This window comes from Dichomitus squalens (genome assembly GCF_000275845.1).
Source record: "Dichomitus squalens LYAD-421 SS1 unplaced genomic scaffold DICSQscaffold_16, whole genome shotgun sequence".
Taxonomy (NCBI): domain Eukaryota; kingdom Fungi; phylum Basidiomycota; class Agaricomycetes; order Polyporales; family Polyporaceae; genus Dichomitus; species Dichomitus squalens.
This window is the reverse complement of record NW_006766898.1, coordinates 96,673-108,717: the sequence shown is the minus strand read 5'-3', so window position 1 is coordinate 108,717 and position 12,045 is coordinate 96,673. Positions and strand designations below refer to the sequence as shown.

General features: G+C 54.8%; 5 protein-coding genes across 5 annotated transcripts; 1 reads left to right on the top strand and 4 right to left on the bottom strand.

Moving 5' to 3' along the window:
* Positions 1-177: 177 nt before the first annotated feature.
* On the bottom strand, positions 178-1,066 carry DICSQDRAFT_155408 (uncharacterized protein). The gene is made up of 3 exons (XM_007366121.1): positions 916-1,066; positions 345-854; positions 178-283 (listed from the first exon to the last, which is right to left on the bottom strand). The coding sequence occupies exons 2-3, from the start codon at positions 454-456 to the stop codon at positions 225-227; spliced, it is 171 nt and encodes a 56-aa protein (XP_007366183.1). The 5' UTR covers positions 457-854; positions 916-1,066; the 3' UTR covers positions 178-224.
* A 1,180-nt stretch (positions 1,067-2,246) lies between these two features.
* Positions 2,247-3,151, bottom strand: DICSQDRAFT_136905 (uncharacterized protein). The gene is made up of 2 exons (XM_007366120.1): positions 2,919-3,151; positions 2,247-2,858 (listed from the first exon to the last, which is right to left on the bottom strand). Exons 1-2 carry the CDS (start codon positions 3,048-3,050, stop codon positions 2,427-2,429), a joined length of 564 nt encoding a protein of 187 aa, XP_007366182.1. The 5' UTR covers positions 3,051-3,151; the 3' UTR covers positions 2,247-2,426.
* Positions 3,152-4,862: 1,711 nt separating this feature from the next.
* Positions 4,863-7,053, top strand: DICSQDRAFT_180951 (amino acid transporter; the record flags this gene model as incomplete). Its single annotated transcript, XM_007366119.1, has 12 exons — positions 4,863-4,994; positions 5,041-5,125; positions 5,190-5,283; positions 5,339-5,470; positions 5,521-5,690; positions 5,751-5,861; positions 5,912-5,965; positions 6,032-6,279; positions 6,340-6,545; positions 6,616-6,818; positions 6,877-6,987; positions 7,019-7,053. The coding sequence occupies 12 exons, from the start codon at positions 4,863-4,865 to the stop codon at positions 7,051-7,053; spliced, it is 1,581 nt and encodes a 526-aa protein (XP_007366181.1).
* A 433-nt stretch (positions 7,054-7,486) lies between these two features.
* On the bottom strand, positions 7,487-8,849 carry DICSQDRAFT_61726 (NAD(P)-binding protein; the record flags this gene model as incomplete). Its single annotated transcript, XM_007366118.1, has 6 exons — positions 7,487-7,681; positions 7,761-8,025; positions 8,084-8,185; positions 8,264-8,361; positions 8,526-8,697; positions 8,749-8,849. 6 exons carry the CDS (start codon positions 8,847-8,849, stop codon positions 7,487-7,489), a joined length of 933 nt encoding a protein of 310 aa, XP_007366180.1.
* A 1,330-nt stretch (positions 8,850-10,179) lies between these two features.
* Positions 10,180-11,067, bottom strand: DICSQDRAFT_136902 (uncharacterized protein). Its single transcript, XM_007366117.1, has 2 exons — positions 10,278-11,067; positions 10,180-10,225 (listed from the first exon to the last, which is right to left on the bottom strand). The coding sequence occupies exon 1, from the start codon at positions 10,943-10,945 to the stop codon at positions 10,310-10,312; it is 636 nt and encodes a 211-aa protein (XP_007366179.1). The 5' UTR covers positions 10,946-11,067; the 3' UTR covers positions 10,180-10,225; positions 10,278-10,309.
* Between the last annotated feature and the right edge of the window lie 978 nt (positions 11,068-12,045).

The following is a 12,045-nucleotide window of genomic DNA, read 5'->3' as shown; positions in this document are numbered from 1 at the left end:
ACCACCTATGTACGTCTGACGACCTACACGTTGTTTGTTGCGTTACAATCGCGCGCGCGTAAGCCTGTGGGTGCATGATCAATCGCTTCGTTATTCACACCATCGCAGCTTCGACTGTCGCGAGAAACAGACGACGACAAATCGTGTATTGCAAGCAGAATAGGTGAAGTCGCATGGGGAGAGATATTCGAACCCTCCGAAGTCAGCAACCTTCCGGCCCGCGGTCAGGTCGTGAAGACGGAGTCGAGGAGTTTGTCTTCAGCGGCATAGCGACTTGGGCCCTCTGTATAAAGGGGCGAGAGCGTGTTTAGTATCAGCTTGAACCTCAAGAGCGAGTTGCGTACCCGCCAATGAATGGACCTCCATCAAATTACTCCCTGACTCAGTTCCAGCAGCTCTACATGTTTCCAGCCTTCTCATAAGTCGCCGCAGATGAACGGTCACGATAAGGTCCATCCACACCGGGTCGTATGAGGCCTGCAAGTTTCCAATCGCCGACGTTTCCTCTACGACCGCAGCGAAGTTGCCAGCAACGGCAGCGAGAGCGAGCGAAGAGTGGCAAAGCGTGTCCAAGACCAGACCCGCCGAGTGTATCACAGCGCCGTAGCGGCGGCCCTCGATGTTGACGACCGCGTGGCGCAACGACACCTCCAAGTCGGCGATGATTTGTCGCACGCGGACTATCGACGCGTCTCTCTGCTCGTCCGTTCGCGCCCACGATGACGCAGGAGCGAACAGACAACGCGCCAACACCCCGCTGGCTGCCGCCACTTCAAAGTCCCACTGCGATGGCCGGCCATCCGACCCGCCCACTAGGAGGCGCTTCCGCAGCCATGTCTCCACTGCAACAGCGACTATGGTTCACGTTGTGTGTCTCAGCCGACCGACCGCATGATGAGCGAGCCAGCCACGTACCATTCTACACCACCTCCCAGGGTACTTGCTCGAGGACTGCTGCATTGAACGAGAATATCTTTTGGAGAAGCAAGAGAGTGCGCTGGCACGCATCCGAGTCCGGGCTCGCCTCAGAGTGTGCCAGCATGGCCGTCAACGCCAGAAGCAACCTGGCATGATAGCTTATACAACGCACACGGCCAACACGAACTCTCGCTGTTGCCGGGCATAGAAAACAAATGAATGACAAAGGAGACTACGGACGACGGGACGTTCGCAGGATTCTCAAGTTACAGCGATGATCCCTGGGTTGAGGTGGCGACTTTGGGCAACGTCGAATCCGGGACTAGTACTCTGATTCTCTATAATACATGCGTATGACTTCCGGCCTTTCAAGCACTCGTCCCCCGCAAAACAACCTTGGCCACTTGATGTCGCCGACATCCTTCCTAATGGATCCGCGTCCGGCAGTTGGGTAAGTAACATGGCACGACAACATCGTAGCATCGCCCAACGCACCGTCAATTCCGCCTCAGCAGAATCCGTTTCTGGCACTGACTTCTCCTGTTTGAGTAGATTGTCCTGCGACTGTAGGGCCTTCGGATCCAATACGAGCGCAGCGGCACGGCGAGGTCTCCCTTTGCCGCCTTGCCGTCTGACAAGCCTCCAAGACCATCCGGAGCTCGTCCTGCTTGTTTTCGGCGTCGGCGGGTCCCGTAATATTCAAGGAGACATACGTGAAGAGCCGGTCGAGGAACAACGCGCCAAAAGATTGGCCCGAGGCCTGGACTTTTGAGAAGTAGATGTATGGCAAAGGGTGCTCGAGGAGGGGATAGTCGGTCAAATGGGACAGGTTGCTCTGAGGGAAGTGGATGACAGGCAATCTCAGGTATGTGAGGCGAGGACAGCGTGTCGCCAGCGAGACAAGGGAAGCAGGACCCAGATCTGAATGGGGGTGAGGCTGCGGTTGAGTGATAGACAACGTTGACAAGCGCGGCCAGGCTTTCGCCATGGCTTGGACTTCGACGTTTCTGATAATGAACGTGTCAGAAGACAAATTCAACTCGAGAGACGTCATTTCATGCAGCTTGAGCAGTGGTTCAACGAAACCTATCACTTCCACCGACGTGTACACAAGGAGTGGGAGGGGGTAAAGGCTCCATCGGAGTGCCTCGAGGCTCGGGAAGGACTCCGCGATTACTCTCGAGGTTCGAGACAGCTCATTCCTTCCTTCAAACCCGTGTATCGAGATGGCCAGTCGTCGGAGTCGCGGAGATGCGAAGAATGCGAGGGACGAGCAGTGCATGTCGCCATGCATTGAAGGGAATTTCAGCGTATCAGGGTTCCCTAGGCGTACGGCGGGAGGGGCGCGAGAGGGCTTCCGACAGCCCTGCAACAATTCAAGAGGGTTGCTGTCAAGGCAGGACTGTGGCAAGCTGAGCTCCTCAAGGCTTCGGAAATCAGAAAATACGGATTCTAGCATTCCGAAGTTCAGCTCAGAGTGGAAGAGCAACTCGCACGTTCGCAAATGCCTATGTTGGCTGAGCGGGGAGATGATATAGAGGGAGTGGAGAGGGCGACCCCACATCCGCAAAGCGCGAAGATCTGAGCTGCTGGGCGATGTAAGAGGTGATTGAGAAGAGCGATCGGAGGGAGCACTCCCATTCTCGTATATCCTCAAGGTCATAGTCGACATCGCCCATGTCGACATTATAGGTCAGCGATGAGATGGTTGGAGACAGAAGTACCAGGGTCATGGTCGTAGATTGTGGTGTTAGGAATGTGCACGTTAGGTCGCGGAGATTCGGGAGGAGGGGTTCCTTGCCGGTGAGGTGCAACAAATACCCCCAAGTGGAGGACACCAGTCCAACTGTAGAGACAGGTGTCATCCGTAGAGATCGCACATACTTGGCTCGCTGGACTACACGATCCCACTCTTCAGGATCCACGAACCCATCGAGCATCTAGAGGTCGAACTCAGTCGAGTGTATGTCCAAGGGATATAGCCATCAGAGACCACTCACGTATATCTTGTGAAACAGCTCTAGCTCACGTGAGTTTGTAACACGAGTGTCGTGGTGGCCCACTCTTATATACGATGTGAGAGGGGCAAGAAGAGGGTGAAGGCTGTCTAAGTTGCACCACAAGAGCCGCATAGCTGGCTCATGGAAAGCAACGCAGACCCGCGCTGCGCTTGCTAAGGTTCGTTTGCGTATCAGGTCATGGTCCCCGAAAAGAGCGTCGATGGAAGCTACTCCTTCAAAGATGCGGGTGAGCACGTCAGAAATCTCGAGGGCAGGATGAGGGGACATGATTGTTAAGTGTGAAAGATCTCGAAACAGGGGAAGTGGTTTATAGACATGACATGGTGCTGCGGTAGCTATTGTACGCAGCGTGAGCATGTACTGTTCTTATTCTTATTCTTGGATGCAACGCAGCGCATGCGTATATTGCTGCGGTAGGAAAGGATTCTGAGGCACCGGCAACGCTAGACAGGACAGTCCTGGCGAGCCTTGATCAGTACGAAGACGCGATGCCAGGGAGGGGTTAAAAGACTCACTATTGTGGATGATGATGGACCTTACCCTAACCTGACACCGTGCTTTGAATGTTCACTTCGCAGACGTGGATTTCTCATACAATGCCATACTCCAATTCTTGGTAGTCGGTGCCAAAAGGTGCCATCAAGCAGTCGGTTGCAGCTGAGACTAGAACTATAGGTTCGAGTAGTGGGAGGGGGCGACCCAACAAGTGCTTTGCAAAATTTGAAGATACTGCGCCTTGCATAAGACCGTGAATTTTTTTTCTCTCCGGCGTCTACACTACCCGACCTGCCTAAACAGGCCACATCACGGTCATGGCAGAGCTCCCCGCTGAGTCCGCTCGCTGGGCTGGCACCGGCATTCCCAACCTGAAGCTTGGAAAGTGAGCATGTCATGAATCCAGTAGACTCGGCTATACTCTGAGTCATCCAGTTTCTACGGTGTGCGAGATCGCTTGCGTGAGGGGCAGCACAGTCACTGCACGAGAAGCCTGAGTGAATTGGGCCCTTTCCAATGAACACATGACTAGTGATATTGTGTGCGGTCAGATTCGAGTCGCTCCTAAGTACTAAGTGCCTGAGCGCTTTATGTGCATATCGTTGATGAGACACGTCGAGAATGTGTCACAAGGCATGTCGAAGCCTCTGCACTGACTCAAGCATGTCAACTGCACCTTGACCATGGTATCTCCCAATCAAATCAAGGTACAGGATCCCCAGGGAGGACTAAAAGGGGCTGAAATACAGACATGAAAGTACCCGGGCACCCATATCCATACCTCATCTACCTCAACCAACCAACGCCCCTTCGGTGACGCCCTGACGCCCTGTCATGGACTAGTCCTGTCTGTAGGCTAATATGGCCTGTTTAGGCAGGTCGGGTAGTGTAGACGCCGGAGAGAAAAAAATCCGCGCGTTCACGGACCTATGCAAGGCGCAGTACTGTAAGGCTCATAGCCTCATGCCGCGTGGCGGCTGCAGCCCCAATGGGGAAGGAAGAGCGCTCGAAGATCATGCGTCGCATGGACTGTACGCAATTGTTCTTCTCCCACCATCCCATCTGTTCGTATGCACAATCTATTGACCTCTCTCACGACTGACTGAGGAGTCATCGTTCCACTATGCTCAGCTGCTTGGAGGCAGCGTCTCGTGGATAAGTGCACTAAACTGTACTACGCGCTGCTGTGTCATCTAGCAAATGTGCTGAACAATGCGGAGCTCCTAGTGCATGTACCTCCGGGGCACCTTCCCGTGGGGCCCATAGGTATCATGGACACCGATTCCCCAAACAAATCAACGCCAGCACAAGACGTTTCCCTCGCTATCTTGATAGCAGGTGACCGCCCTGTGATCCCACGACTCCCGCTCAGCAGTGGCCGCCCAATCTGAGCGGAGAGCTTCGAGGAGTTCTTGTCCTGCCAACATCATGGCTCCTGCACCTTCGATCGAGAAGCTGGACAAATCCGAGGTGAAGGAGATTGTCGTTCAGGTCATCGATTCAGACGACATCCGTTTGGCAGAGCTAGGATACAAGGGCGAATTCAAGCGGGAATTTTCGGTCAGTCATTTTATACGGCCTCCATGCTTCTATTGACCTTGCATAGCTGCTCGAAACCATCGCCTTTGCCTTTTCCATCATGGCCGTCAATGGAGGCGTTAGTTCCACTCTTTCCTTTGGACTCCCTTCAGGTGTGATCACCGCTTCATGATTCCATGTGGCGATAGACTAAGTCACCAATTCTGTCGTTCTTAGGAGGCCACGTAGGCATGGTCTGGGGCTGGTTCATTCCGTGCATGTTCATCATGTGCGTCGCGGCATCAATGGCCGAGCTGGCGTCTTCAATGCCGTAAGTCATTAGCAGATGAAGCGCACATACAGACTCTGATTCTCCCCTGCGGCAGCACCAGTGCCGGATTGTACTACTTCTCAGCAAAGTTGGCACCCGAACGGTACTCAGCCTTAGCTAGCTGGATTACCGGATGGGCGAACGTCACCGGCCAGGTCACCCTTGTGTGTTCGATTGACTACACAGTGTACGTAGTTCGGCTTGCGTGGAAAATATAATGTGTTGACAGAGAGGCAGAGCACAGATGATCACAACCGCTGTGGCTGTGGGTACGGATGGCTCCGTCACTCTGGGTGCAGGGCCAACCTATGGGATCCTCCTCGCCATCTTGGTGATCCACGGCTTCATATGTTCTTCGGCAACTCGCATACTCGCAAGACTGAACTTATTTTACGGCTTTCTGACTAGTAAGTGCAGCATAAAGTCCCTCGCGGTTCTGAGAATAACCAATCAACGATACATGTCAGTGGCCGCAACTATCGGAGCTATCATAGCCTTGCTCGTCTGCTCAGGAGACAACAAGGTGTCTACAGAGACCGCCTTTGGGTTGTTCGAGAATAACACAGGCTGGAAGAACAGTATGGTCCATTTGATTTATCTCTGCAGATTCGTACTCAACTGGAGACAGATGGCTGGGCCTTCCTCCTCTCTTTCGCCGCTCCCATGTGGTCCTTAACAGGCTGTAAGTGCCAGCAATTCGCCCTAGTCGTGATGCGAGAATCAAGCTCATTGGGCTCTTTTTGCGCAGATGACTCCGCGGCGCATATATCCGAAGAGATCTCAGGCGCAGCACGCACAGCACCCATTGCGATCCTTGCCTCCGTCGCGGCAGTCGGAGGACTGGGTTGGATATACCTCATCTGCGCGTCGTTCGCGCTGGCGTCAGTGCCCGCGCTCCTCGAGACGAAGCTCGCGCTCCCGATGGGCCAGATACTCTTGGACGTCCTGGGAAAACGGGGGATGCTTGCGGTGTGGAGCTTCACTCTTGCCTCACAGGCGCGTCTTTGATCATGTGGTGCCAGTGAGATGTAGACTGCGTGACTAATTGGGGTATAGTTTCTATGCGGCGCGGCACAAGGCGTGGACGCATCGCGCGTCGTGTTCGCCTTCGCACGGGACAACGCGCTTCCTGGATCGCGATGGTGGAAAAGGATGAACCCGCACACTCAAACTCCGGTCAACGCCGTTTGGTTGGTGGTCGTCCTGTCGGCGTTCTGCGGGTTGCTCGGGTTCTCTGCCACTGCGTTCTCTTCTCTTGCTGGGTACGTCTGTCGTTCTTGCATCCTCGCGTGGTGATTTAAGGAGCCGTCGTCTCAATATTCGTCACTCCAGAGCATCCGTGATAGGACTGTACACGTCGTACGCAGCGCCAATCTTCCTGAGGATAACTTCAGGCCGGGATAAGCTCGTCCCAGGGCCGTTCGCTCTCGGACGATGGTTCATGCCGATAGGCACCATCGCGGTCGCGTGGGTCAGCTTCGTTGTGGTCCTCCTTTGCTTCCCTGCAAGTCAGACGACGAATGCAGTGGAAATGAGTAAGTCGGGTCCTAATTCGTCCATAGTGCAGCATCGAACTCAGCGCCACCCTATCAGATTATGCGTCGGTCATCGTGCTGGCGGTCTTCATTTTCGCTGCGAGCTCTTGGGTCCTGTCGGCGAGGAAGTGGTTCGTTGGGCCGCTACCAAACATTGATGCGACACGAGGTAAGGACAATATCATCTCATTATTGAACAGCTCTGTGCACTGCGAAAGCTCAGCAGCTGCCGTAGGATAACTGTCAGGATAGCTGTCAGTGAATGAGTGGCGGTGGGGGAGGTTAGCCATCAGGACTTCAGTGCTTGTAGCAGTCGGCTGCTGTTGACGTTCGCCTAGCCATCAGGCCAAGACACACAGCGTTCAGAATAAGAGCGTATCATTGGGTCGGTTCACACCTTGTAATAGCAGCCTGCATGCTCTCCGTACGACCTCCATTACGTGCCAAACAGAGCGTGATATACGAGAAGCGCTAAAGCCAAGCCACTACTCGAGTGTTTGACAATTGTTTGGTGAGACAGCAAGTACATCAACAAAGCAAAGCACTACGATCCACCCTCCTATGCAGGAACATGTTGTACATCTATCGGATTCCACTTTTCAAGACCTTCGAGCTCTCCCCACATGCCCGCGCGTATACAACCATCTCCTCCGCAGCACCCTTTGCGCCTAGTCGAGCTGGGCGAGCCCGTCGCGGATGTACTCCTCGAAGAGCGCCTTGTAATCGCGGTGCCAGCGGGAGAGCGCTGGACGGCCCTCGGCGACGTCGCCCGCGCCCCACATGATCCGCAGCTGGTCGACCTCGCGGCGCGTCTCGTTGTCGGGGCACAGGATGTAGAACTTGCCTTGTCGAACCTTGTCGAGCTGCGGATGTGGACGGATATAAATACGCTCATGCCTGACGTGCCGCGCGGGGAAGCGCGAAGGACTGGAAGGGACGTACCATGTAAAGCACGGTCTCCTGCGCGGTCCACGCGCCCGGGGGCTTCTCCTTGCCGGAGTTGGCTCCGGTCATTCCAGTCCACGTCCATCCGGGGCTATAAGATAGCACTATCAGCCCAGTGTTCGCGATTAGGGAGTGTAAAAGGGTAACGCGCATGAGCAGATGGGCCGTAAGGTTAGCCTTCGTCGTTTCTCGGAGCTCGTGGGCGAGACTCTCGGTCAGAGATTTGACAGCGGCCTTGGTGGCGTTGTACGCGGGGTTTCCGCTGTTGTATCCACGACGATCAGCGTGGGTATAATCAAGGATCCAGAAATACGGCTTACGGCGGGTTTGTGATGCCTTGCTTAGACCCCGTGTTGATGATCACTGCCGGGTTCTCTTGGTGCAGCATGCTCGGTACGAACGTGTGCTGGACATTCAGTACGCTAAAACCCGCGTGGAGAGTCAAAACCGTAAGTGTCAGGTCATTGCCCGAAGGCGGAGGAAGTTGTCCAGGCACGCACCCAAACAGGTTCACATCGAAGACCTTGTGCCAGTTCTCGAGGCCGTCCCACGACGTGCCCTTCGCCGAGACGGCGGCATTGTTCATGAGCACACCAACCTGCACGAGAGCCGTGTGAGGTTATCGCCGCTCGCCGCATACCGCCCCTTCTACCCTCGCCCGTGGATGGAACGCGACATCACAGAAATGATGGGTAGGGAAAGGGAAGGGAAGTGACGAAACGACTGGTGCGCGGTCAGAGAGCTAGAAGCGAGCTAGCTCACCTCGCCCCACGCCTCGTACACTCTATCGCGCAGCCGCTCGACCTGCTCCAACTTGGTCACGTCCGTCGGGAGCGCGATGAGGTTTTGCTGGCCGACGATCTGCGCGACCTCCTTCGCGGTCCCATTCAGGCCCTGCTCGTCTACGTCTGCAATAGCGATCTTGAGCCCGATCCTGCACAGAGTGAGTATATCGGTCAAGTGCAGAGATCGGCGAAGGTCTCACTTTGCGAGCTCTATTGCGGCCGCACGCCCGATGCCACTGCCGGCACCGGTGATGACTGCAACGCGGCCTTCGTGGATGACGGGATGCACTTCGTCGTCCATCGGCGTGAGGGGGTCGTAGGAATTAGGGCGCAGTGGTGAAGGTCTGCGACTCGAGTTGGCAGAGGTGAGGACCATGGTATAAATACGACCGGAGGAAAAGAGAGAGGAAGTATCTGGAAAGTAGACAGGAGAGTAAGCTGCGTCCACGGACGTCCTATGATCATTTATATAACTACGCTCGAATGACGTCGGGGGCCTATATCCGCCACGTCTTGTGCTCGCCATTTCCGACCACTGTCCAGGGTCCCCGTGCTCCTTTCCCCATGCTCAGAAGGAATCCTGCACTGGGCAAATGTGGCCACGGACAGGTAGATGTGTGCGCGCTTGGTATACGCATGGAGGTAGTTGGCTGCGCCGAATGCACATTGAACCGCACGAGTCTAGGAGTATGTACAGGTGGACAGACAGCACTTTGGCGGTGCTCTGACTACGAGGACCCCAAACACTGTCCCCACTTGCCACAATGTCGCTGCGCATGGCAGCTCAGGCCGCTGTCTCCACTCATACTTACACTTCCTGCTAGAGTCTAGGCCTGCATGAGCTATATTGGTATCTCCTGCTAATGCTCCGGTCTGTCACGCGTATAGCTGACGACGAACGAATGCTCCTGCATCGTCGCACCATTTCCTTATTGCCGCCATGGACGATTGACCTTGCGTGATTACCCCAGACGCGGCCCGCGGGATTCTCGTTCGCGGTAGCTACAAGCAGTAAGTCCTCCACATGTGGCCGAACGCGTGCGAGACACCTGATTTATGTTCCGACTGTACAAGGTGCTCTTCACTGTCCTCATGACAGAGCAGGCGTTGGCGGGTAGCTAGCCCGCAGTCATGCAAACGCTCCTCGGAGTCCTCAATTGCAAGTCCTTTGTGGCGTGGCGCAATCGTCTATGCGTCATGTTATCTTACTGGACAACTTTCCAGCGGTCCCTTTCCCTCAACTTCCTCTCAATGGGAGCCTATACTCTGGTGCCTTCATCAGGCTAGTCCCGAGTATCGCGCGGCATGGTGCTTTTCACCTCTCAGATAGTTCTACGTACTTCCAACATGCGATGCGGGCGTGGAGGACCTTACTACCAAAGAACCTGGGAATAACTATATACAACGTGGAAGGTTGGCTGCACAATGCTATTCATTTCATTCATCCCAGTCGCTTGAACAGAAATATAATCAGGGCATCCTCCCGACACCTACCCACCGTAGATGTTTGTAAGTCACGGGCATCAATGGAGAGGTCAATATCACTTACGCTCGTCAACGAGCTCAACGAGCTCCTTCATGATGTAGTTATCGAATCCCATAACCAATCGCAAGCTAAGCCGAATAACGATCGAACCCCCACTGCTTCAAGTCGACCGCGTTAGCAATCTCTCCAATGTGAGCGACTGAATAGCATGGGGTATACTTGCCTGTTTCTGAATCTGGATAGCCACACTCTCGCGCACTCGCGTCCGCGGTCTCCTAGTCATCAGGCACGGTCCCAGATGCACTTCGTCCAGCGGGAGCATTTCCGTCAGGCTGCCTCGGAGAGATGCCAGGGCGTTCTTCATGGTACCGCCTCGCCATCTGGAGAGCCCGTACTCCCGCACACAACTGCACCCAGGAAGGATGCGGGGAATACCCGGGCAGTGTGTTAGCTGGGCCATCTGTCGGCGTTTGGGGTTCGAAGTCCAGGTGAGGGAAGAGACGGTCGAAGAGTAATGCCGCGTACTGGTAGTCATCTGTGCGGAAGGTCGAGAAGAACACGGTTTTCAGCGGATGGTCGAACACAGGGTACTCGGTCAACCGCGAAAACACAGACTTGGGAATATAACACGAACGAAGCTGCAGCACCTCCAGGTTTGGACACCGTGATGCAAGGGCGACCAAGGCGGCAGGGCCCGGTTCCGCATCTCCTGGACCGACGGCGGGTGTTTCAAGTATGCGCAATGTGGTGAGCAGTGGCCAAGCGTCCGCCATCGACACTAATTCTGCCTCTGTGACCTGAGGTACATTGGTCGCATGCACGGTGAGCGACAACAGGTTGCGCAGCTTCATGAGAGGCCGGATTGACTGCTCCACATAGCTTCCCTCCTGCGGTACAGGATGCGACGTCATTGGGAGGCCGAGGAAGGACCATTCCAAGACCTGAAGGCACGGAAAGCAGCGTGCGAGTGCTGTGGCGAGGATGGAGTTCTCTCGTACGCTTGTCCAGGGTTGCCGCGCGACTGTTAGTTCCCGTAGATACTGGGATGAGAAGAAATCACGCAGGTTGACATCGTCTATGCGGCTGAGGGTGAATGAGTGGCTGCGGTGCCCAACTCGATTCCGTATCCCTTGACTCAATCTCGCTGCGTTGGATTGCCCTCGATCCCCCAGAGAGCCCCCGATCTCTATACTGTTCTTGTCACATAGCAGTGGTCGCAGCGCTTCGGAGTCAATGGGGAAGCACCACTCTAGAGTACGCAAGTATTCGAGATTTTGGAACGGAGAGAGGATAGTTAATGGAAGACGAATGTTGACGCGGGGGACCCTGAGTTCGAACGAGGTAAGATGTGTCGCAACGGAAGAGACCACGTGAAAGAGGACGCGAAGGGAGCAGATCCATTCGTCATTGTCTCCCTCCACATCACAGTATATGTCCAGGTCAGTGATGGTGGGAGAGAGGAGTGGGCGGACCATGGTTGTGGACAGTGGAGATGAGAAATAGAAGGACAGCGACCGCAAGTTGGGAAGCAAGGGTTGTGAGTGAGTGAGATGTGTTAGGTAGATCCATGTAGGGGGCGTAAGCCGCGTTCGGTCTTGGTAAGTGCTATAGTCCAAATATTGCACGTACTCCGCTCGCCTTTGCATATACTCTCACTCTTCGGGCACGGTGCATCTAAACGAGGTCAAGTCAACAAACAGACTGAGGACACTCCAGATTGTAGAGGCAGGCTACCCGTCTGACACGGTAGCTAGAGCTGAGTGAATGCCCGGAGCAGTACGAGCCTCGACGGCTAGCAGCAGAGTATGGTATAGGAGCACCTTTACTCACATAGGTGTCATATTTCCCCTCCTTATCTTCCTCATCTTCCCTGACCTTCATCAACGAAGAAGGCAGCAGGCTTAGAAGAGGAACGATGTTGGACAAACACCTCCATAGTAGACGAATGGCAGGTTCGTAGAAAGCGACGCAGACACGAGCGGCTCGTGCCAGTGACAATTGACCAACATGA